The following is a 25,959-nucleotide window of genomic DNA, read 5'->3' as shown; positions in this document are numbered from 1 at the left end:
GAGGATGAGATGACTGGATGGCATCACTGACTCGATGGACGTGAGTCTGAGTGAACTCCGGGAGTTGGTGATGGACAGGGAGGCCTGTTGTGCTGTGTTTCATGGGGTCGCAAAGAGTCGGACATGACTGAGCGACTGAACTGAACTGGACTGAACTGTGTATAAACAGAGCAGATCTTCTCTATCCATTCACTCTTGTAGGTTGTTCTTCCTATATCTTAGCTATTGTAAATAATGCTGCAGTGAACATGGAGTGCAGCTATCTCTTTGAGATACTGATTATGTCTCCTTTGGATATAAACTCAGAAGTAGGATTACTGGATCATATGGTAGTTCTGTTTTTAATTTTTTGAGAAACCTCTATATTGTTTTCTGTAGATACTGTGCCAACTCACATTTCTAAACAGTGCATGAGGGTTCTCTATTCTCCATATCTCCACTACCTCTTTTTATGTCTTTTCTTTTTGATAACCCTTCTAACAGATGTGAGGTATTGTCTAATTGTGATTTTGATATGAATTTTCCTGATGATTAGTGATGTTTAGCACCTTCTCATGTAACTTTGGCCATATGTATGTATCTTCTTTGGAAAAATATCTATTCAGATACTCTGCCTAATTTTTATTGGATTTTTTTTTCTATTGAGTTATATATATATATATATATATGTTGGATATTAACCCCTTATCAGATATATAATTTGCATATTTTTCATTTCATAAGTTTTCTTTTCATTTTGTTGATGGTTTCCTTTGCTATGCAGAAGCTTTTTTTATTTAATGTAGTCTTACTTTTTGTTTTTGCTTTGTTGTCTTTGCTTTTGGTGTCAAATCTAAAAAATAATTATAAGATCAGTGTTAAGGAAGTTATCCACTATGTTTATTTCTAGGAACTTTGTAACTTAAAGTATTACATTCAAGTCTTTAATTAATTTTGAGTATGATATTAATTTTTGTATATGATGTAAGATAGTGGTCCAGTTTCTTCTTCTTTGAATATGGCTGTCCAGTTTTACCAACACTATTTATGGAAGAAATTATGTTTTTCCCATTGTTTATGCTTGGCTCCTTGAAAATTAATTGACCACATATGTGTGGGTTGCTTTCTGGGCTCTCTAGCATGCTCCACTGATCTATGTTACTATTTTTATGCAAGCACCATGCTGTTTTGATTACTACAGCTTTGTAATATAATTTGAAATCAGAAAGTGTGATGCCTCCAGCTTTGATCTTCTTCTTCAAGATTATTTTGGCCATTTGGGTTCTCACATGGTTCTACACAAATTTTAGGGTTATTTGTTCTATATTTGTGAAAAATGCCTTTGGAATTTTAAAAGGGATTATACAGAACTGTAATTCGCTTTTATAGAATGGACATTTTAACAATATTAGTTCTTCCAATCCATGAGCACAGAATATATTTCTATTTGTTTGCTTCAATTTCTTTTATCAATGTCTTGCTGCTTTCAATATAAGGTTTTTCACCTAGGTTAAATATATTCCTAGGTATTTTATGATTTTTCATGTAATTGTAAATGGGATTTCTTTTTTTAAAAATCTCTGATAATTCATAATTTGTGTTTATAAATGCAACAGATTTTTGTATATTGATTTTATACCTGGCAACATCACTGAACTCGTTTATTAACAATATTTGTTAAGTGTTTAAGTTTTCTGTATATAATACAATTTTATCTAAAAATAAAGGCAGTCTTGCTGGTTTTTTTTATCATTAGTGGGTGTTCACTTTTATGTCAAATGCTTTTTCTGTGTCTATTCATATGATCACATGATTTTTATCTTTCATTTTGTTAATGTAGCATGTCACATTGATTGATTTGTAGATATTGAACCATATTTGATCCTGGTGCATAATCTTTTTAATGTATTATTAAGTCTGGTTTGCTAATAGTTGCTAATAGTTTGTTGAGGATTTCTGCATCTATAATATCCGGGATGTTGGCCTATAATTTTCTTTTCTTGTAGTGTCTTTATCTATTTTTTGTATTGAGGTAACAGTGGCCTCATAAAATGAATTTGGAAGTGTTAGCTCCTCTGATTTATATCCTTTTGATTTTATTCTATATGTTGCATTTTTTTGCATAAATGGGATATGTTATATATATATATTTACTTGTATTTTTTCACTTAATATGTCTTTATATATAGTCATAGTTTCCATGAATACATTGATTTTTTATCATATGGATAAATTATAATTTATATAATAATTATTTTATTGTGGACATTTGGGTTTTAGATTAAATAATCCTATACTATTTTTCTTTTTTTTTAAAAATAAAGTTATTTATTTTAATTGGAGGTTAATTACTTTACAATATTGTATTGGTTTTGCCATACATCAACATGAATCCACCACAGGTATATCTTTTATATGAGTATTTGGCTACATATATTCCTAGAAAAATACTAACTGGGTCAAGGTTTATTTTTAGGTTTTAGGAGAATGCTTACCATATGTATATGATAAAAACAAAGTTACTTTCCAGATAGGCTTTAAGAAATGACTGCATGTTTATTTCATCTTTGCCACACTTAACATGAGTTTTAATGATTGCCAGGTGGCCACAGAGTTAAAGAACTGCCTGACAGTGCAATAGACGCAGGCTTGATCCCTAGGTCAGGAAGATCCCCTGGGGGAGGAAATGTCCACCCACTCCTGTATTCTTGCCTAGGAAATCCCATGGACAGAGGAGGCTGGCGGGGTGCATTCCATGGGGTCTCAAGGAGTTGGACACGACTGTGTGTGCACATGCATGTGTGCACACACACACACACATCATGGTTACCAGTTAGATATTAATTTAATGGTTGTCAATTATTTTAATAGTTGACAGTTTCAATGATTACCAGTGTTTAAAGTATATTATTTTATTTTTCACCTATTTTACTATTAGTGAGTTGAAAATCTTACATATATTTATTCTTCTATAAATGATTTATGTCCTTTGCCTAATTTTTTGTAATAAATCAGTATTATTTTTAAAGAGTTATCTCCATATTAATATGTATTTTACATTTCTTACAGATATCATAACTAACTTGCATTGGAATTTCGTGTGTGTGGTTATTTTTAACATAGTAGAGTTTTACATGGTTATGCAGTCATTATATTGACTTTTCCCTTTGTGATTTCTGTCCATCTGTTTTAGTTTTGTAATTCCTTTTGCTTTGAAATTTCTTTCCAATGTAAGAATCAGCCAAGAATTTCCCTATATATTCATTGTGCCTTAAATGATTTTATTATTTACATTTAACATATCTGTGTAGAATTTATTTTGGTGTGAGGTTAATAGCAAACTTGATTCCCCCCCCCCCATGTACTTTGCCAATTTTTCTAGCAACTTACATGGATAAACCCACATTCCTCTGTGGTTTATGATGTTTTCTTTGTAATACCCAAAAAAAAAAAAAAATAGGTTTATCAGGATGTTTCAGGTCCTACTTTTGTGTTCTACTGACCTGTCTGCCAATTCTCTTTTTTTTTTCCTTCAAGGTCATACTGTTTTTTAATTTAAGACTTGTAATAACTTTGTAAAACAAGTTACCACCCTATTCCTACCCGTTGATCTCTTTTCACAAAATTTCCTTTGGCTGTTTGTTTGTGTTTTTTTTGGTGGAGGGGGCCCAATAAGCATTGGGATTAGTCATCTTTTAATCTCATTTCTCAATAAAAACACTATCAGAGAAGTAAACTTTTTAATTTTTAACTTGAAACTATATATTCAGTTTATTCATCTAACGCCTTTACCAACTTCTCTGAAAACACATTTTAAAAACTGAAAATAAAACACAGTTCTGTTTCCAATTTTTACATGCCTGAGGATGATTTTCTTTTCCTTTTGCCATTTTAACATTTTGGATTTTGTTATATAATGATATAGCTTAGCTGATAGATTGTGTCTTAGGAATAAGAAAATATTCCTTCCTTCATTCATACAGTACAGTTTTAGAGCCTCTTCACCATGAGCCAGGTACTGCTGTTGTTGGTGCTGGGGTTGTAGCAGGGAGCAAGATAATTCCAGTGGGGAAGACAAATATTACATAAACAAATACATAGAAGCATGTACTGTAGTGTAGAAATAAACACTCTGAAGGAATACAAAGCAAAGTAAAAGGGCAGAGGATGGCAACGGTGAGGGTAACACTCTTGTGTAAGGTGATCAGGAAAGTCCTTTGGAGGGGATTAGGTGGTGTTTACAGACACTTGAAGGAAATGAGGAAGTTATGAGAGAGTTAATTCTTTAGTAGGTTGATAACAAATCCGGGGCCCTAGAGGAGGAGAAAAGGACAATTTTTTTTCCTACTTTGCTTTGTCTTAGTCACATAAGACTTTTTTTCTTAAGCTATGAGTTGTTATGGCAATGATCTGCTTCTTCTAAGACTAACTTTCTTTAAGCCCAGAGCTAATGATTACATAACAAAAGCAACACAGCTTGCTCAAGGGTTTGTTTTCCTTAAGCTCTGTACTTAATGACTATATAACAAGAATATATCTTGCTCCAGGACATGTTTCTCCTTCTTAACAAGAACCTTCTAACTGATCCTGTTATCTTAAGATGTATGTTGTGGGAGTGAGTCTGGTAAGACCTTTAAAACCTTGAGACATTCTTTTAATCTATTCTTAGTAACCAATTAAAAAGTATATAAAGCCCCACCTAAACTACTAAGCAGGCAGAGAGTGCCCCACCCTGTTCTGATGTCAGAAGCTTCTCTTTCCCTTTTTCACTGTAGTAAAACTTTTGCCACATGAAGTTCTGAGTGCCTGAAGCCTCCTCCCTGGTCCTAAAGCCAAATTCTCTTCCGAGATCACAGATCTGACACAGTTCACAATAAGCTATCAGATATACATGAGCAGTTCTCCTGGGTTCCCTTAACCCTACTGCTCTCCACCCAGGTGCCCTTTCCCAATAAAATCTCTTGCTTTGTCAGCACATGTGTCTCCTTGGACAATTCATTTCCGAGTGTTAGACAAGAGCCCATTTTTGGGCCCTGGAAGGGATCCCTCTTCCTGCAACAAATGGCGACTCTGGCGGGACTCTTCTTCGCTGAGGCAGACATCTTGACCACTCGGGGTACTCAGGGGCCAGCTTGCCTGTGAATGGACCAGACCCAGCGGCTGCAACTGGGACCCTTTCGTCCCTGGTCTCCTGACGTGGACAACTGGCCAGAGTACCCTGACCGGAACGGAACAAGAGACTTTATTGACCTCTCTCCCCTTCCCTCTCCTTAACCCTTCCTATCCTTCCCCGTTTTTCTAGTCCCCCGGTCCTGGACGCAGGAATCTGGTCAAAAGGCCCTCAGCCTGAGCTGAGGATTGGAGACTGATCACCTCCTCTTGGCAGGGAACTCGAATTCTGGTTCTGGTCTGGTCTGATTTCTGGTAGGGCCGAGTTCCAGTCCTCCCTTCTCTGGAGGCCCAGGGAAAAGTCCCATAATGCCTGGGTGTCTGTAGGTGGCAGGGGATGTCTGTAAGGCCATCCCTTTCACCCCCCTGTCCCACCTCCTCCCCATTCTTCTTTCAACCTGGCTTCCTTTCCTCCCTTTGAAATCTTTGATGTTAGTACTTGGATCTGAAGTTCTATGTCTCTATAGGAGGTTTTCTGAGAGACTGTATTCTTGTATTTAAGGGCTTCCCTGGTGGCGCAGAGGTTAAAGCATCTGCCTGCAATGTGGGAGACCTGGGTTTGATCCCTATCTCGGGAAGATCCCCTGGAGAAGGAAATGGTAACCCACTCCAGTATTCTTGCCTGGAGAATCCCATGGACGGAGGAGCTTGGTGGGCTACAGTCGGGTCACAAGGAGTCGGACACAACTGAGCGACTTCACTTTCACTTTCATACATGTATAACTGGTATACAGTTATACCTGTATGCAGTATATGTTATACAGATTCATCAAGAAGATCAGTGTATCTAGAGGGTAGTGAGTGAGTCAGAAAGCAGTGGGAGATGAGGTCAGAGAAAGGGGTCAAATGAAAGAGTTGGGTTTCATGAGTATGAGAAGCGGTTGGAAGATTCTGAGCAGGAGAGTAACATGATTTGGTGTTTCAGTAGTATCTTTCTGGCTGCCAATATAATACGTGAATGGTGGTGCTATTCACTAAAATCACTGGCAGAGCAGTGGATGTTGGAGTGGTGGGAATCAGTACATTGGAAGTACCTATTAGTCACTTGTTGTTGTTTAGTCACTAAGTCATGTCCGACTCTTTGCAGCCCCATGGACTGCAGCACGCAAGGCCTCTCTGTCCTTCACTATCTCCTAGAGTTTGTTCAAACTCATGTCCATTGAGTCAGTGATGCCAACCAACCATCTCATCCTCTGCCACCCTCTTCTCCTTTTGCCTTCAATCCTTCCCAGCACCTGGGTCTTTTGCAATGAGTCCCCTCTTCACATCAGGTGGCCAAAGTATTGGAGCTTCAGCATCAGTCTTACCAATGAATACTCAAGATTAATTTCCTTTAGGATTGACTGGTTTGATCTCCTTTCAGTCCAGGAGACTCTCAAGAGTCTTTAACACCACAAATCAAAAGCATCAATTCTTAGGCACTCAATCTTCTTTATGGTCCAACTCTCACATTCATACATGACTACTGGAAAAACCATAGCTTTGTCTATATGGACCTTTGTAGGCAAAGTGATGTCTTTACTTTTTAATACACTGTCTAGGATTGTCATAGCTTTCCTTCCAAGAAGTAAGCATCTTTTAATTTCATGGCTACAGCCACCATCTGCACTGATTTTGGAGCCCAAGAAAAGAAATCTGCCACTGCTTCCACTTTTCCTCTTCCATCTGCCATAAAGTGATGGGACCAGATGCCATGATCTTAGTTTCTTTAATGTTGAGTTTTAAGCCAGATTTTCCATTCTGCTCCTCTATCCCTTCAAGAGGCTCTTTAGTTCCTCTTCACTTTCTGCCATTAGGGTGGTATCACCTCCATATCTGAAGTTTTTAATATTTATTTTAGCAATCTTGATATCAGATTGTGATTCATCCAGACTGACATTTCACATGATGTTCTCTGCTTTTAGTTACTTCAGAGGTTTAATTAATTGGACGATGTATGAATCTGGGGCACAAGACCAAGTACTGGAGGAATATGTGTTGGTTTAATGCCCTGGGGTTGGGTCGGATCACTCAAGGTGCATATTGTTTCCTAGGGCTTCTATTACAAATAATCATGAACGTTGTGTCTTAAGAATATAGAAATTCTTGTTGCTCATAGTTCTGGAGGCTAGAAGAACAAAATCTAGCAGGTCCTTAGTCCCTCCAAGGGCTTTTTTGGGAAGTCACTTTGTTTTTTTCCAGCTTCTGACACCTGTAAAGTGCTCCTTGACTTGTAGCCACGTCACTCCAGTCTCTGCTTCCATGGTCACATTGCTTCCTCCTCTTCTGTCCATGGAATCTCTCTGCCTCTTTCTTATTAGGACCCTTATCATTGGATTAAAAGTTCATCTGATAAAGTTTATCCAGGATAAACTCTTCTCAGAATCCTTAATCACAATTTTGGCAATACAAGCTAGGATTCACTATTTTATAAAATAAAGTAAAATCACAGTTTCAAAGGATTAGGAGGCAGACATGTCTTTTGGGGGCCACCTTTCATCATGTGTCTTTTGTATTGGCCACCTTTCAGCCCAGTACAGGTAATAACTGTGGATTGAAAAGCCAAGTGGTCCCTAGACTGACCTCCAGAGCACAACAGTATTCAGAAGTCAGAGAGAACACAGAGACAGTAAAGAAAACTAAAGGTAGTCAGTGAAACGTAGGAGAGAGAGTCAGAGTGTGGTCACTGATGAAGAAGAGTTTCAGTGAGAAGGAAATGATTAGCTGTGTGAAAGCAGCTGAGTCACGGTGTGCAAAATAAGGGCCCAATTTTGATTGTTAGATTTGGTAAGACCTTGTCATTGGTGAACTTGCCAAAATTGTATTCAAGAGTGGCATATTTGATTCCATTGTGGTCCCCAGTGCTGAATCCAGCTTCCGTTGAAATATTATAACCCTGGTTTAGCTGGCATTGTTGTGCTTAGTCACTCAGTCGTGTCCAACTCTTTCCAGTCCCGTGGACTGTAGCCTTCCAGGCTTCTCCGTCCATGGGGGTTCTCCAGGCAAGAATACTAGAGTGGGTTGCCATGGTCTCCTCTGGGGGGTCTTCACAATGCAGGGATCAAAGCCAGGTTTCCCACATTGCAGGTGGCTTCTTTACTGTCTGAGTCACCAGGCTAGCCCAAGAATACTGGAGTGGGTAGCCTATCCCTTCTCCATGGGATCTTCCTGACCCAGGAATTGAACTGGGATCTCCTACATTGCAAGTGGATTCTTCAGCAGCTGAGCTACCAGGGAAGCCCTGTTTTAGCTGTTACATCCATGACTGGCCAATGTAAAAAGTGCTTCAATGTATAAAGTTATTTTGCATTTCTTTATTCTTCTTTTATTTCTATTTGAAGATCTGTGTGTGAGTATGTTGTGTCAGTAACCTTGGTTCTTCAAACTAGTTTATGCTCATGGTAGAGATTTTGGAAATTGTTGTTTTTCAGTCGCTAAGTCATGGCCACAAACTCCCCTGTCCATCATTATCTTCCAGAGTTTCCTCAAATTCATGTCCATTGAGTCAGTGATGTTATCAAACCATCTCACCCTCTGCTGCACCCTTATCCTCTTGGCCTTCAGCCTTTCCCAACATCAGGGTCTTTTCTAATGAGTGGGCTCTTTGTATCAGGTGGCCAAAGTATTTGAGTTTAAGCTTCAACATCAGCCCTTCCAATGAATATTCAGGGTTGACTTCCTTTAGGATTGGCTGGTTTGATCTCCTTGCTGTCAAAGGGACTTTTGTAAGTCTTCTCCAGCACCACAATTTGAAGGCCTAGCTTTCTTTATGGTCCAATTCTCACATCTGTACATGACTACTTAAAAAATCATAGCTTTGGCTGTATGGACCTTTGTTGGCAATGTGATGTATCTGTTTTTTAATACACTGTCTAGATTTATGATAACTTTTCTTCCAAGGAGGAAGCATCTTTTAATTTCATTACTGCAGTTACTGTCCACCATGATTTTGGAGCCCAAGAAAATAATATGTGTCATTGCTTCTATTTTTTCCCCTTCCATCTTCCATAAAGTCATGGGACGTGATGCCAAGATCTTAGATTTATTAATGTTGAGTTCCAAGCCAGCTTTTTCTCTCTCCTCTTTCACCCACATCAAGAATCTCTGTAGTTCCTCTTCACTTTATGCTGTTAGAGTGGTATTATCTGCATATTTGAAGTTGTTGATATTTCTCTCAATAGTCTCGACTCAAGCCTGTGATTGATGCAGCCCGGCATTTCACATGATGAACTCTGCATAGAAGTTAAATGAGCAGGGTGACAATATATAGTCTTGCCATACTCCTTTCCTCAATTTGAACCAGTCTGTTCTTCCATGCCAGGTTCTAACTGTCACTTCTTGACCCGCATACAAGTTTCTCAGGAAGTATTAAGGTGGTCTAGTATTCCCATCTCTTTAAGAATTTTCCACAGTTTGCTGTGATCCACACAGTCAAAGGCTTTAGTGTAGTCAGTGAAACAGAAACTGAAAGTGTGTGGAAGTGTTAAATCACTCAGTTGTGTCTGATTCTTTGCAATCCCATGAACTGTAGCCCACCAGACTCCTCTATCCACGGGGTTCTCCAGGCAAGAATAGTTGAGTGAGTTGCCATTCCCTTCTCCAGGGGATCTTCCTGACCCATGGATCAAACTTGGGTCTCACTGTATTACAGGCAGATTCTTTACCATCTGAGCCACCAGTGAAGCAGAAGCAGTGGAATTTCCCTGCTTTCTCCATGACCCAACGAATGCTGGCAATTTGATCTCTGGTTCTTGTGTTTCTTTGAAATTTTGGAAGTTAAAATAAGAAAAAATTAAGATGAGTTATTTCATTTAAAATTTTTGAAGTGTAGCCTTTTTTTTCCTAGGACTTTTGGTGTTTGATCACTCAGTTTTTTAGGTTGGGCTCTAAGGCTTCTATACAGAGACCACTGAATTAAGTGTGATATGATTGCCCAGCAGTATATAAAGGACAGTGTCACTAACAATATATCACCCTATGACTCTAGGTTGATTTTGGGGTTTCAGGGTGCCAATGTGATTGGCTGGGCATGCACCCAATTGTTGAAGAGGAGACCTTTCCAAGTAGAGGGAGGCTCTGCTGGTGATGGGAAGGCAGATGGATCCAATGTGTTTGTAGAACATGAAAACATGTTTTCAAGAGCCATTGTTCCCATTTTGTCCCATGACATATTCAGGGGTTTCCCTGGTGGCTTGGATGTCAAAGAATCTGCCTGCAATGTAGGAGATCTGGGTTCAATCCCTGGGTTGGGAAGACCCTCTAGAGAAGGGAATGATTACCCACTCCAGTATCCTTGCCTGGAGAATTCCATGGATAGAGAAGCTGGCGGGCTACAGTCCACAGAGTCACAAAGAGTGGAACATGACTGAGTGACTGAAACTTTGACTTTTCAACATGACATTTTCATGTGGAAAAATCCTTACCCAGATGTTAAAAAGAAGGAAGTGGTAAAAATTCTTTAAATTTCAGGAAGCTAGTAATGGAATCAAGGAGATATTACTATTTTATTAATAGCTTGCATTTTTATAATGTCTCTATTAAATTAGTGAAAGGTCCAGCTGGGAGACTGGGAGGGAGAACAAACTGTTTTGAGTCAGAATAAGTTTAAAGTAAAAATTATCAAATTCCTCTCAGTCTAAAGCAGGCAAATTGAGACTGAGAGGAGGAACAAGGATGTCATTGAGGATACTGTGATGTGACTCTTTGAGTAGATTCAAGGATGAGATCCTCCCAAGCTCTCCTCTGCTGCTGTTGCTGCTAAGTCACTTCAGTCGTGTCCGACTCTGTGAGACCCCATAGACAGCAGCCCACCAGGCTCCGCCGTCCCTGGGATTCTCCAGGCAAGAACACTGGAGTGGGTTGCCATTTCCTTCTCCAATGCATGAAAATGAAAAGTGAAAGTGAAGTCACTCAGTGGTGTCCGACTCTTAGCGACCCCATGGACTGCAGCCTTCCAGGCTCCTCCGCCCATGGGATTTTCCAGGCAAGAGTGCTGGAGTGGGGTGCCAGTGCCTTCTCTGAAGCTCTCCTCTAGATCCCCAATTTAACCCCACAGGACTGAGATCATAGACTGTAATCAGAAGCTTCTTTCTCTGAAGCAGCTATTTCTTGATGAAAGGGCCCACTGAGCTTATTTACTCAATAGTCAGAATTTTCTCTTAAAGATTTGGCAAAGCCATTTCTATTATTTTAAATTACCTAAATTTTATGTGTAAAGTCAGTGGAAACTGGAAAATGCAGACCTCTTAAAAATGCCAAATTACATGTAGACTTTACAAGACCAATTATTAGTGAGTAGGCCACTATTTTTAGGGAGTTGAATAAAGAGAAGAGGAATACTTTTTAATTTCATGATCTGAAACTCAGGGTCTGAACTGATAACATACACTGATACCAGCACTCTTGTCCGACTTTTGCCTCCATATATTTTGCTTGCCAGTCCAAGTGAGAAAAAGGTCTTGAAATTGGAAATAAGGAAACTCATTTTATACAAGCCATGTTACTTGTTAATATGGGCTATTATAGGCTGAGAATGAATTTTAGAATTTTAAGTTCATTGTGCTTATCTTCCAATCAAGCCAAAGTTACTGAGAGTACCATATGGTTTTAGAAGATATGTTTGGTGTCTTTGGAAACTTGAGGCTACTAAATCATTAACAGCTGACAGAATGGAGTAGACCAAATGTACTTGGAATTGAGTTCTTTGTAGTGGGGAAGTTTGTGGATTTCCTGGTTCAGCCCATCTGATGAGAAGAATATCTCACAAACATGTTAGCTAGTTGCACAAGATGAATAATTTTGCCTGAGAATATGAGATTGATGAGAGTGAAGATAAATGTAAAAGACTGTGTCATCAGCTGAAAAAAATTAAAGAGGAAAATAATATTTCCAGTTTTAAAATGTTTCATCAGGTTCAGGGCCAGATAATTCTTTGTTGTAGGGTCTGTTCTTTCATGGTTTAGCTGCATCTCTGGCTTCAACTCCTGAAATGCCAGTAAAACTCTTTCCCCAGTTGTGAAAATCAAAACTGTCTCCAGACAATGCCAAATGCCCTCATGAGGGCAAACTTGTCCCTGAGTGAGATCCACTAGGTGAGGCTACAGAGATAACCCCCCAAAGTCACATTGCAGTTACACGGTCAAGACTGAATAGGATGAAGAGGCAGATTTATGAGAACTTGTGCTTATTGAGTGTGTTATTGGGGTGGAATTTCATTTGGGAAACACCATAATTAAGGTTTAGCTTCTATTGTATATTGTACTGATGAAAGATAGACTGTTTTTTTTTTTTTAAATATAGAGTTTAAATGAGAGCAGTAGGTCTACTAAAAATATGGGTGATTAATTGTCTTCTATTTTACCTCCCTCCAAAAAGCCTGACAGAAATATGTAGAACTGCCAAAACGAAATCAGTAGTGAGATGACACTGTGGAGACTGCTTAGGGTATGCTTTCTGCTTGCTTAAATTTTACTACATAGAGAGGCCACTCGGTGACTTACATAGTCTCATATGCATGTCTTCATATAGAGACACGGGCATGTGAGGCCTAGACTGCATTCACCAAATGCCTGGGCAATCATCAGCTTTTCCCAGTCTCCTTCTGAGTTAGGTTGGGACCATGTAACAAACTGTCCAGTGAAATGTGAGCTGAACCTAACTTAGGGGCTGAGGAAGCTAAAAACCAGAGTGTGTCTTCCACTCTCTCCTCCCCTGTCATAGTGGCTTTGGGGGCCTCCCCAGAACACGTCCTCTGAACCAAAGAAGGGCTGCTCCTTTCTTTCATTGTCTCTGTCCTCTACTGTCTTATTTTGGAATGTCTTTTAGTTGGACATTGGACTTGCTGAATTGACCTGCTTAATTCTCCTATTTCCAGTGGTCATCACTCTATTTTTATGTGTTTTGGAACTCAGTTGGGGTTTGGCCATGGGGAATAGAAGGGCCAGCTAAGACTCAAGAGCACAGGCGTCACTTTCAGCTGCCTTTCTTCATGTTAATGATCCTCTGGTGAGAGAGCCACATGCTTATGAAGGAAACTTCATATGATGTTACACATCATCTAGCAACTTCTGTACTGAATGAAGGTTAGGGGATTTGAGGAGTATTTTTCAGTAAATAAAGGATAAAGTGATGAAATGACAAGGGGTGATACTTGAGAGGCAGGATTGCATGGTCTTTAGTAGCATGTAGTCTGCTGTTCAATTGCCTGAATTTAAATCCTAGTTTTAACCTTTTTTAGCTGTGTTCTGTGTCTATATATATATATATATATATAGTACGTGTTCTGTAACATATAGTTCTTATTCTTTTTTTCTTTCTCCTTCTTCCTCTTCCTCCTCCTTTGGTTGATCTTCCCTTCAAGTGCTTCTTTTATTGTCAGTGCTATCTAGATGTTTGTTATCACTAGTTAATTGGGTTGCATATCAAAAGAATTACACCAAGCCTATGAGTGAAAGAATATTTTGAATTCTGTTAATAGCCTGTTGTATTTCTAACTGTATACTCTAATGGTTAGTATAAATAAGTTAAGTGCTTTCATAATTCTGATTGCTTTCTCTTTTCTACCGGGCATATGATCACTACTAGCATAAATCATACTCTGGTTAAAGAGAAAGGTGCCCTTTCTTCTGGGCAGTTTCAGCTCCATGTCAGTGCACCTGTTGGCCAGCAGAACACAGGCTGGATCTCACCCCCACATGCCCCCTGGGCAAGGCATCTCTGTGTAGTGTTCAGTCTGCATGACTGTTTGGGGCCCTAGTGGGGGCATTACCCCCGGAAGGAAATCTGTCCTAGGAAAGTCAAATCTCATGCTCCAAGGTGAATCCTGTTAACTGCATTGGATACTAGTAGTTGTGCCTGATTTCTTTGTCTTTGTTGCTGTGAAAGGGTGAAGGTAAGTGGTAAGCTCATCACTTGAAGGGTTTGAGAATGAGTGGGAATCCACAAGTTATCAGGTGGTGAGCATCTAGATTTAAACCCTTGAGATTGGATGAGATCATTTAGGCATAGTGAGTGGAATAAGAAGGCAAATGGACCAAGAAACTCAAACTTTCAGAGAGGACATAAAAGTACAGGAATGGGCAAAGGAGACTGAAAAGGAGACCTTAAAAAGGGAGGGAGAGAGTGAAGGTGTATTGTCACAGAACATAAGAGAAGAGAGAGAAAACCAAGCCTACATTTTGGCCACCTGATGTGAAGAGCTGGCTCATTAGAAAAGACCCTGATGCTGGGAAAGATTGAAGGCAGGAAGAGAAGGGGACAACAGAGGACGAGATGGTTGGATGGCATCACCGACTCAATGGACATGAGTTTGAGCAAGCTCCAGGAAATGGTGAAGCACAGGGAAGCCTGGCATGCTGTGGTCCATGGGGTCACAAAGAGTTGAACAAGACTGAGTGACTGAACAACACTTTGTGAATAGCTATTTGGACCACTTGGTTGTGCACATTAGGATGGTAATTTGTAGTCCATTGAAAGGTCATGCTGACATTCCTCTTTCCTCACTGATCAACCTTCTGTCTCCTAGGTAAAAGCCTCCGATGCAGATGCAGGACTCTATGGCTTTGTTGAGTATTTTCTTTATGCTGGATTCCAAAGCTACGAAGCACCTCAAGCATTTCAGATAGACCCACATGATGGGCGCATCTGTGTTTCTCAAGACACTGACAGGGAAAGAGATCCAGCCACCTATGATCTCTTGGTGAAAGCTAAGGATGGGGTAAGTCTTTATCTGTGAAATTTTACATACACTCAAAAGTGAACCACTGTGTGTGCATTTGAGAGTACCAAGGATTAAAAATCAACAACTGGCCAATCTTGTTTCATAAATCACTACATCTTTCCTTTGCTGGAGTGTTTGGAAGCAGACACCAGACATATTATTTCATTTGTAAATAATTCAGTAATAGCCCTAATGAATAATGACTTTTAAAAACACAACTACACTACAGTACATTCGCAGCAATTCTTTATCTAATGTATATTCCATTTAAAATTTACTGGATTACAAAAAAAGATTACAAACTTTTAATAATTGGCATGTTTTAATTAAGATCCAAATTAGTCCACAAATGAATTTGATTGCTATATTCCTTAAATTTCAACATGTAACAGTCAGCCTTCCACCTATTCCCCCCTACCTTTTCTCCTACAGTAGTTATTTTTGGAAAAAATCTGATCAATTGGCCTATAAAATTTCCATATTCTAAATAAGGTTGATTGCATCATTGAGATTCATTTAATTTTTTCTTTTATCACAGTTTCTATAAAATGGCATTTTGAGCTAGAGACTGATGAATTTTGGCTTTATTCAGGTGGTGCTCTGTGCTTCTTATTGCATCAGCAGGCACGTGCCATTATTTCACTAGGGGTTTCAGTGGGGCGAGTTTTGAATTCTGTTATTTTTTGCATTTATTATCTGAAATTCTTCAGTTAAGAAGAATGTTCTCTCATCAACTATTTGATTGGCCTGAAGTATAATTCTTCAAGAAAGGCAGGATAATGCTTGATTATTTCACTTTATTTTACCAGTTTTTTAAATAATGAGTCGATGCATTTACTATCTTCAAACATTACTGATGATTTTTTTCTTACTTTGATTATAAATTCTTGATTTTTTTTTGGTATGTTTGATGTGTTTCATTCATTGCTCTGGTAAAGAATCCACCAGCAATGCAGGAGGGTCCAGTTCAATTTCTGGGTTGGGTAGAAGCCAACCCAGAAGAAGGGATAGGCAACCCACTCCAGTATTATTGAGCTACTCTGGTGACTCAGACAGTAAAGAATCTGCCTGCAAGGCAGGAGACCTGGTTTCGATTCCTGGGTTGGGAAGACCCAGGAGGAATATCCTCTGGAGGAAGTCATGACAACCTACTCCGGTATTCTTGCCTGGAAAATCCCTGTGGATAGAGGTACCTGGTGGGCTACAGTCCACAGGGTCACAAAGAGTTGGACATGACTGGGTGACTGAAGCACAGCACAGTACATACATTGCTGACTTGTTCCTTTCTAAAGTGAAAGTGAAAGATGCTCAGTCGTGTCCGACTCACTGCGATCACACGGACTATACAGTCCATGGAATTCTCTAGGCAAGAATACTGGAGTGGGTAGCCGTTCCCTTGACCATCTTCTGAGCCACCAGGGAAACCCTAAGATCTATAGGGGCACTTTTGATTTGGCTTTTATATCTTTTTCAGGTAAACTTTTAAACTAACACATAAAGTACATACAGAACATTGCACAAATCGTTAACTGTAAAGCTCAATGGATTTTTTGCAAAATGGAAGCATATGCATAGAAGCCCCTCTCTTGGCCCCTTATTCTGACCATCCATCCTATCCTTTAAGGATAATCTCTATTGATTTCTACCACCAAACATTACTTGTTTTTAAGCTTTCAGTGAATGATTTCATACCGTATATGTTTTTATTGTTTCTTTTGCAGGATATTATTTGTGAGCATCACTCATGCGATTGTATGTAGCAGTAGTTCATTCATTCTCATTGGTTTATAGTATTCTTTTATTTGAATTTACAATAGTTTTTATCTGTTTTGTAATTGATGGAATCCATTTTAGGCTTTGGCAGGTGGGATTTCTATTCACTGTTATACATGTAATTTATTGAACAAATGTAAGCATTTGTATTGGGCATATATTTAGCATGGAATTACTACATCATCAGAAAATCAAACAACTTTTCAAAATAGTTTTACCAATTTATACTCCCACCAATTTCATTTGTTCCATATCCTCCCCAACATTTGATGTTTTGTGTCATTTTAGTGATAGCAGTTCTGTACCTGCATGGTGGTGGTCACATTGGGGTGTGCATTTCCTTGATAACTAATGAATTAATATATTTAAATTTTATTTATAAAATTATAAATGAAAAAATTTATTTATTTTTTGTATATTTATTGGCTGTTTCTATAACTGGTTTTGTGAAGTGTCTAATTCTTTACCCATTTTCTCTTGTACTGTTGACTTCTTTTGTTATTGATTTGTATGAATTCTTTACCTTTCTGGCATGCAAACCCTTTGTTAGATATATTAATGCATTTATTTTCTCCAATTCTGTGACTTGCCTCTTTTTTTCCTTAATGGAGTTTTTTGAGGAATAATAATTCTTAATTCCAATGTAACTCAGTTTATCCGTTTGTTTCCCTTTACAGCCAGTACTTTTTTCTGCCCCTTTAAGAAGTATTTACTTATATTAGGGACATTAAGGGCTTCCCTAGTGGCTCAAACTGTAAAGAATCTGCCTGCAATGCCAGATACTCGAGTTAGATCCCTGGGTCAGGAAGATCCTCTGGAGGAGGAAATGGCTACCCACTCCAGTATTCTTGCCTGGAGAATACCTTTGACAGAGGAGACTGGCCGGCCATGGTCCATAGGGCCACAAAGGGTTGGACACGACTGAAGTGACTTAGCACAGTGCACAGGACATTAAGATATTTTCTTTCAAAGATTTAATTGTTTTAACCTTTGCACTTATTATTTCAGTCTCGTGGGAGGAAGCTTCATGTGTTCCCAGTGTGGATATTCGGTTGGCCCAGCACCATTTGCTGAAGTGGTCGGTCTTCCCTCACTGTGTGCACTGTCACCTCTGCCGTAAATCATGTGATTATATGTGTGTGTCTACTTCTGGACACCCTAGTTTTTTTTACTTGTCTCCCTTTGTACTAGCTATATATTCTCTTGGTTATTTAGCTTTATAATATGTCATGATATCATGTATTTTTTTAGCTTTGTCCATTTTCAAGATTGCTTTGGTTGTCCCTGATCATTCTACATTTTAAAGTACATTTTAGGTATAACTTGTTCAATTTTCCATTACAGTGCAGCAAAGATAGCCTTCTATATGCATTATTCTATGCATTCTCTTTACATAGTGTGTTTTAGAGACTTTCCTAAATTTTTTTATCTGCTTTATACCCACTTATGTAGATCAGTACTGCTAATACCTTTCTGGTCTAATTTTTTAAATTACTGGGAGAAGCTACCTACATAAGACATGAATTGATGGAACAAATGAGTCTAAATTTATTACAAGTATTTTCATCATAGGGGATTGAATGCAAAAGTAGGAAGTCAAGAGATACCTGGAGTAACAGGCAAGTTTGGCCATGGAGTACAAAATGAAGCAGGGTCAAGGCTAACAGAGTTTTGTCAAGAGAGTCCCCTGGTCAGAGCAAACGCCCCCTTCAACAACACAAAAGATGACTCTACACATAGACATCATTATATGGTCAATACTGAAATCAAACTGATTACATTCTTTGCAGCCCAAGATGGAGAAGCTCTATACAGTCAGCAAAAATAATAGCTGGTGCTGACTGATCCAGATCATGAGCTCCTTATTGCAAAATTCAGGCTTAAATTGAAGAAAGTAGGGAAAACCACTAGGCTATTCAGGTATGACCTAAATCAAACCCCTTATTATTATACAGTGCAGGTGATGAATAGATTCAAGGTATTACATCTGGTAGACAGAGTGCCTGAAAAACTATGGATGGAGGTTCATAACATTGTACAGGAGGCAGTGAGCAAAACCACCCCCCCCCAAAAAAAAAAAGTAATGCAAGAAGGCAAAGTTGTTGTCTGAGAAGTCTTTATGAATTCCTGAGAAAAGAAGAAAAGCCAAAGGCAAGGATGAAGGGAAAGATATACCCAAATGAATGCAGAGTTACAGAGAACAGCAAGGAGAGATTAGAAGGTCTTCTTAACTGAACAATGCAAAGAAACAGAGGACAAGAATAGAATGGGAAAGACTAGAAATCTCTTCAAGAAATTTGGAGATATCAAGGCAAAATTTCATGCAAGGATGGGCACAATAAAGGACAGAAATGGCAAGGACCTAATAGAAGCAGAAGAGATTAAGAAGAAGTGGCAAAAATACATAGAAGAACTATACCAAAAAAAGTCTTTATGAACTGGATCACCACAATAATGTGGTCACTTATGTACAGCCAGAAATCTTACAGTGTGAAGCCAAGTGGGACTTAGGAACCATTACTATGAACAAAGCTAGTGGAGATGATGGAATTCCGGCTGAATTATTTAAAATCCTAAAAGATGATGCTGTTAAAGTGATACAGCAAATTTGAAACACTCAGCTGGAGCCACAGGACTAGAAAAGATCAGTTTTCATTCCAATCATAAAAAAGGGCAATGCCAAAGAATATTCAAACTACTGTGCAACGGTGCTCATTTCACATGCTAGTAAGTTATGCTCAAAATCCTTCAAGCTAGGCTTCAGCAGTGCATGAACCATGAACTAGGTTTAGAAAAGGCAGAGGAGCCATGGATCAAATTGCCAACATTGGCTGGATGATAGGGTAAGCAAGGGAATTCTAGAAAAACATCTACTTCTGCCTTGTTGATGATGCTAAATCTTTTGACTGTGTGTATCACAACAAATTGGAAAATTCTTAATGAAATGGGAATACCAGACCATCTTACCTCAGTTCAGTCGCTCAGTCATGTCCGACTCTTTGCAACCCCATGGACTACAGCACGCCAGGCTTCCATGTCCAGCACCAACTCATGGAGTTTACTCAAACTCATGTCCATTGATTCAGTGATGCCGTCCAACCATCTCATCTCTGGCATCCCCTTCTCCTCCTGTTTTCAGTCTTTGCCAGCATCAGGGTCTTTTCCAATGAGTCAGTTCTTCGAATCAGGTGGCCAAAGTATTGGAGCTTCAGCTTCATCATCTGTCCTTCCAATGAATATTCAGGACTGATTTCCTTTAGGATTAACTGGTTTGATCTCCTTCCAGTCCAGGGGACTCTCAAGAGTCTTCTCCAACACCATCTTACCTGTGCCCTGAGAATCCTGTATGCAGGTCACGAAGCAAAGTGAACTGGGCATGGAATAACTGAGTGGTTCAGAATTGGCAAAGGAGTATAGCAAGGCTATCTATTGTCACCCTGCTTATTTAACTTCTATCATGTGAAATGCTGGGCTTTATGAATCTCAAGCTGGAATCAAGATTGCCGTGAGAAATGTCAACAACCCCAGATACACAGATCATACCACTCTAGAGGCAGAAAGTGAAAAGTGCCTCTTGATAGGGTGAAAGAGGAGAGTGAAAAATCTGGGTTAAAACTCAACATTAAAAAAAACTAAGATCAAGGCATCCAGTCCCATAGCATCATGTCAAATAGATGGGGAAAAAGTGTCAACAGTGGCAGATTTGTTTTTTTAGTTCCAAAGTCACCACATATGGTGACTGCAGCAATGAAATTACAAGACACTTACTCCTTGGAAAGAAAGCTATGATAAACCCAAACAGCATATTAAAAATCAGAGACATCATTTTGCTTGACAAAGCCATATAGTCAAAGCTATGGTTTGCCCAGTAGTCGTGTATGAATGTGAGAGTTAGACCATAGAGAAGGCTGTGTGCCAAAGAATTGATGCTTTTGAATTGTGATGCTAGAGAAGACCCTTCAGAGTCCCTTGGAATGTGAGGAGAACTAGTCAAGTCTAAAGGAAACTAACCCTGAGTGTTCATTGGAAGGACTGATGCTGAAGCTGAAGCTCCAATACTTTGGTCACCTGCTGGGAAGAGCTGACTCATTGGAAAAGACCCGATGCTGGGAAAGATTGAAAGCGATAGGATAAGGGGGTGGCAGAAGATGAGATGGTTAGATAGCATCACTGGTTCAATGGACATGAACTTGGGCAAACTCCAGGAGATAGTGAGGGACAGGGAAGCCTGATGTGCTACAGTCCACGGGGTCTCAAAGAGTCCGACACGAGTTAGTGACTGAACAATGAACAACAATGTTCATGTAGAAACTAACTTGAAGGAAAGTGATTTAACTCAATAAAAATACCATGGCCTATTTGTTTAGATTTTACCAACCCCTGTATATGTGGTTTCAGGAATGTTTTGCTTCTATGTTAGAAAAGCAGTGGAAAACAAAAACAATAGTAGACAGAGGAGTTTAGATTAAGTCTATGTGATTATTTAAGCCTCAGTATATGCATATAGAAATATTTACCCAAGCCTTCAGAAATATATTATTAATAGACTTTGTGACAGTTGTAAAAGGCATCCTAGGACTAAATAACCAGTTTAAATCCAATGCTGCAGTAGTTGACATCTGTTTCTAATTAGTTGGTTATCTAAAGAGAAGTAAGATCACTTGATGCCAGAAATTTTTTACTGCGAAAAAAAGGAGTGCATCAATTAGGAACATTGGCAGTAGAATAAAAAAAAAATCGATCTAGATATTTAATTTAAACCTCCTTGCCTATTTCTTTCTGCTTCCATATTGAACCCTACTCTACACACTTACTCTATGAAGAATGCTCTTTCCCTCTCAGCTCACCAATCTCTATTGCAACATTCAAGTTCCTCTTTAACCACACCATCCCTCCATAGAGCTTTCCCAGACTGAACAAAAAAGACACTTCCTTTCTCCAGCTATAAAAGGTATTTGATTTTCAGGATAACTAAGAAAGTGTGTAAGACCATATAGCAGCTTTTGCTAGTTTTTAGAAATCAAAGAAGAGACATTCTTCAAGTTCAAGATAGCTACGGTCTATATGTTTGTGTTCCCCTCAAATGCATATTTTGAAATCCTAAAACCCAAGGTGATATTAAGAGATGGAGCCTTTGGGAAGTGATTAGGTCATGGAGGTGGAGCCCTCATGAATGGAATTAGTGCCCTTGTGAAAGAAGCCCGAGAGAGCTCCTCAGCATCTCTGCTGTCTGAGGACACAGCAAGAAGTCTTGGGCTTCACCAGAAACCAGCCATGTTGGCACCCTAATCGCAGACTTCTAGCCTCCAGAACTGTAAGAAATAAAGTTCTATTGTTTATAAGCCATCCCCCTATGGGATTTTGTTATAGACAATGGCGTATGTGAGTATTCTGTCCAATGTTGTATGTATAGGATATTCCTCTATAAAAACTCTTTGTTTTGTAGATGGAAAACCCTCCCAACACAGTACAACACACTCTTGTTTTGTTGGGATAGAAACATCCTTCCTGTTGGGACTTCATCCTCTTGTTGAGGTGACATCCTAAGCCCAGCTCTGTTATAGGTGGCACCTGGTCTGCACCCTTCCTGGCTTAATATAGATTTTATTATTCTTCATATATGAGTAAGGAGATGGCTGCCATTGAAAAAAAAGTTTATTATCCTCACAGATCCCAAGAGGAGGGGCATGCCACATTATGAGAGGGAGTGTACACAGTGTATGCACAATGGAAGGCACTGGGGTCAATCAGGAAGCAGAGGAAAGAGGAAAACTTTGGGCAAGGGTCTTTGTTGTGGTTTCAGAGGGAAGGAATGGGAGAGGCAGAATAAGCAGGCTTAAGATTGGTTAGATTGAATAGTTTCAGTAGCTTGGGGCATAAAGGCTGTCTCTAGTCACCTGGTACCTGGCTAGGGGGTGATTAGGACAGTTGATTATGGGGTGATTAGGGCAGGTGATGGGGCTTCTCAGGTAGCCTAGTGATAAAGAATCTGTCTGCCAATGGAGGAGTTAGCAGAGCAGGTGATTATGGGGTGATCAGCCCGGAGTGTAGAGAGACAGTACAGGAGGCAGTTGAGAGTGTTGTTTACATTGGAAAGGCACACTTGCCTGATCCTGGCAGCCCCTCCAGGACAATCAAGGCCCCAGATGTCAAAATATCAGGATACAGAAAAAGAAGATGCAGCCAGTGCAGACGTTTCCCAGAAAGGACGTCAAAAGGCTGACGAGAACCCTGGTAGGTATCAGAATACACAAAATAAAATCTTTGCAGCTACCTGGTCTTGCTCCAATGTCTTGGAAGTAACATTCAAAGGTATGGAGGGAATTCACTACTCAGTTTAACTTCTGACCCATTGTAGCATCTTAAATCATCAGAGAAAGATTTTGTCATGGCTTGTGGGCTGCTCTCAGCATTTTCTTCTCCTTTGTGTCAAGTCCCAGGTTCCCCAGCAAGATTCACTCAGTATTTCAAAGTCCTGGGCAGAGTCACCCTCCTCCCCACTTTCCTCTCTGTTGTCATCATCTTCCTCATCTTTACTTCTTCCTTCTGAGTCCTGTATCTCATCCCCCTTCTCTTCCTTCTGAGCCCTGTATCTCATCCCCCTTCTCTTCCTTCTGAGCCCTGTATCTCATCCCCCTTCTCTTCCAAGGAGTCCTGTATCTCATCCCCCTTCTCTTCCAAGTCTACTTCAGATGCTCTTTGTTTTTGGATCTATCTCCGCTGTCTTCCATTCTTCCATCTTGTGGAGACCAAGGAAGTGCAAGTCTGAGGGTGAATTGGTGGTCACCTGCTTCAAACAAGCCCCATAAACCTAGAGCAGCCCATGCTTCAGGGCCAGCATGATGTGGAAGCGAGGACCTGGCTCCATCAGAGGCCACTGGCTTCTTCTGAACTCTCTTCCTCCTTCCCTTTGCTTGGGACAGGGGGCACTTGTTCAGTGTGATCATGATCTCATCCTTTGCATCCACAACTTTCAGCCCTCCCGGGGCTCCTGGATGATGCTTCCCCACTTTCCTGCTTGTTATCACCTTTGCATTTCACTTTTTTTAAATTAAAGTTGTTACAATATTGCTTCTGTTTTGTTTTGGGTTTTTGATTATAAGACATGGGGCGTCATAGCTCTCTAACCAAGGATCAACACCATACCCCCTGCATTGGAAGATGAAGTTTTAACCACTGGACCTCCAGAGACATCACTGGGTTTCACTTTCTTCTTTTTCTGCCTCACTTTACATTTTTTTTTCTCTGACCCAGATCCCTTCAGCAGTCCCACAAACCAGTGGTTCATCCCAGTGTCATCGAAGCACAGGTCAAACAAAGTAGACACCCGTCAGGCTCTCTTTCTCTTCCTCACCACAGACACCCCAACACCCAAGGAGCATTGGCTGATAGTTCAGGACACACCTGTCTAAACACTGACTATTGGAGTGAGTGAGCTCTTTTCCCTGATGGGAAATCCAGGTCTGTACCCATTTGCCTTTTCTTCTTTCCTTAGACTTCCTTGGATTTTATTTGAATGCAGGATGTGTTGGTCCCCCTTGTTGAAGTCTTCCAGTAGCCTCCACAGACAATCACCATCCCCTGAGGGGTGATGGACATTTGGCAGCCTGGCCTGGGAGTGGCCCCATTCCCTCATGGCAGCAGCTTCCTTATGTGAACATGCCTGGGTTAAAGGCATGTATGTCATTGTCTCAGATGTCTCTTGTACTGTTATGGAAGCCACCAAGAAGAGTTAGCTGTGTCTTCCAGGCTCCCATCTGATATTGCCTTGACCTAAAAGACCTCCTGATGATTTGACTTGCTCCCAGGTCTTGATTGCCAAATGCAGGACCCAGAGATCTGTGTGGTGAATAGGGTCATTTCATCTTCCTTGGGATGAGCAGAGAACAATACGTTCAACACTGCTGAGTGGGGAATTATGATATTTCTACTATATGAGTCTTTCTAGCATCTAGCATCTAAAAATGGGCTATCAGAGCCTCAGAGTCTCCTCCTTCCTCAGCACCTGGACACCTTCTCCATCTTGGTGGCCATTCTCTCCTTCTTGTCCATCACATGTGTCTGCAATGGCAAGGGACCCCTGAGGGAGCTGCACACTTAACTCGCCTGGAAGCAGGTCCTCTTGGGGGCAGACCTGCTGATATATTTTTAAAGACAAATTTTAGAAGAGTCTTCCCTCACCTCCAAATCATAGCCTTTAAACAGCTTCCTAATTTCACCTTGTTTGGACCTAAAACTGCCTCCAATTTTCCTTGTGTTTGCCTCAGAATATATATGAGCAGGCAGCGTGTGTGTGTGTGTGTGTGTGTGTGCACGCGCGTGTGCACTTCGGTGTGAAGTATTTACTCTGCGGTCAGTGTAATCTTTGTCAGTTTCTTCTGAGATGAACTGTGTGTATCTGTAGGGTGTATCTTCATCTGTCATCATCACTCTGCAATATCTGCCCACAGCACAAGTTATTAATCAAAACAGTTGGTAAAGATGAAGATATCAAGGTTGATAATGACTTAGTAGACTGTCCCATAAAAGCCATCTAGCTTGGATCTGAAAAATTAATGAACTCAGGCAAGATATTTTAATCTAAGATGTTGGATTCTGGGCAATAATGAATTTATTTAAAACAATGAACTGCACCTTGCCAAAGGCCTTTAACTGTACAGAATTGCCTTGGTAATCTATAGTTTTTCCTCTGATCCTTTCTCTTTCTAATATATGTCCTGAAATCTCTTTGGAAGAAATTGCTGAGAACCCATTTGCCTGTTGTTGCTAAGAGATATCTATTCATTAGCAGAAGAATTTTTCTTATACCTGGATGTTCTGGGCTTCTTCTCTGTTTATCCCTATGATGACTGTCACTATTTTTAAACTCAATCACTTCCTCTATTCTACCCATAGTACTTCTGAAATAGGCCATTTTTTTCTGCTACAGTTGTGGCTATTTACCTCGTACACAGAAGTCAGGAGGATGCTATAAAATTACGTAATGAAAATAAGTAATTGGATTATACTACAAGTCAAGTGATTTTTCACAATAATTGAATTATTCCATATTTATATCTAACTCCTGTTTCCTTTTAGAATTCACTGTTAGCAATGAATGTTTCTTTTTTTGGTGTGTATGTTTATTAATATTCTATCTCTGTTTTTTTGACATCTCAAATACTGTAGCTGAAATATGTGTCTGAGATAAAGCTATTTCAACTCTATCTCACCACTCCAGGCTTAGGGGATGGTTGTCTCAGACTAGCAATACAGAAAGTAAATTGACTTAGCCCTTCACCATTATATATATTCATGATAAATATTGACTATTGAAGTTGTACTACAGACTTTGTGTGAAA

At 39.7% G+C, this 25,959-nt stretch overlaps 1 protein-coding gene across 1 annotated transcript in view; it reads left to right on the top strand.

The window, feature by feature from the left end:
• The window catches only part of DCHS2 (dachsous cadherin-related 2), a 266,320-nt gene that overhangs the window by 70,774 nt on the left and 169,587 nt on the right, over nucleotides 1-25,959 (top strand). The window contains exon 2 of the mRNA XM_044930576.2: nucleotides 14,651-14,842. Within this exon, the coding sequence (XP_044786511.2) occupies nucleotides 14,651-14,842 (192 nt within the window). The remainder of the gene's footprint in view (nucleotides 1-14,650; nucleotides 14,843-25,959) is intronic.

This window comes from Bubalus bubalis, chromosome 17 (assembly GCF_019923935.1).
Source record: "Bubalus bubalis isolate 160015118507 breed Murrah chromosome 17, NDDB_SH_1, whole genome shotgun sequence".
In the NCBI taxonomy this organism is placed as follows: Eukaryota; Metazoa; Chordata; class Mammalia; order Artiodactyla; family Bovidae; genus Bubalus; species Bubalus bubalis.
The sequence above is the reverse complement of the archived record's forward strand: the minus strand, read 5'-3'. Positions and strand labels throughout refer to the sequence as shown.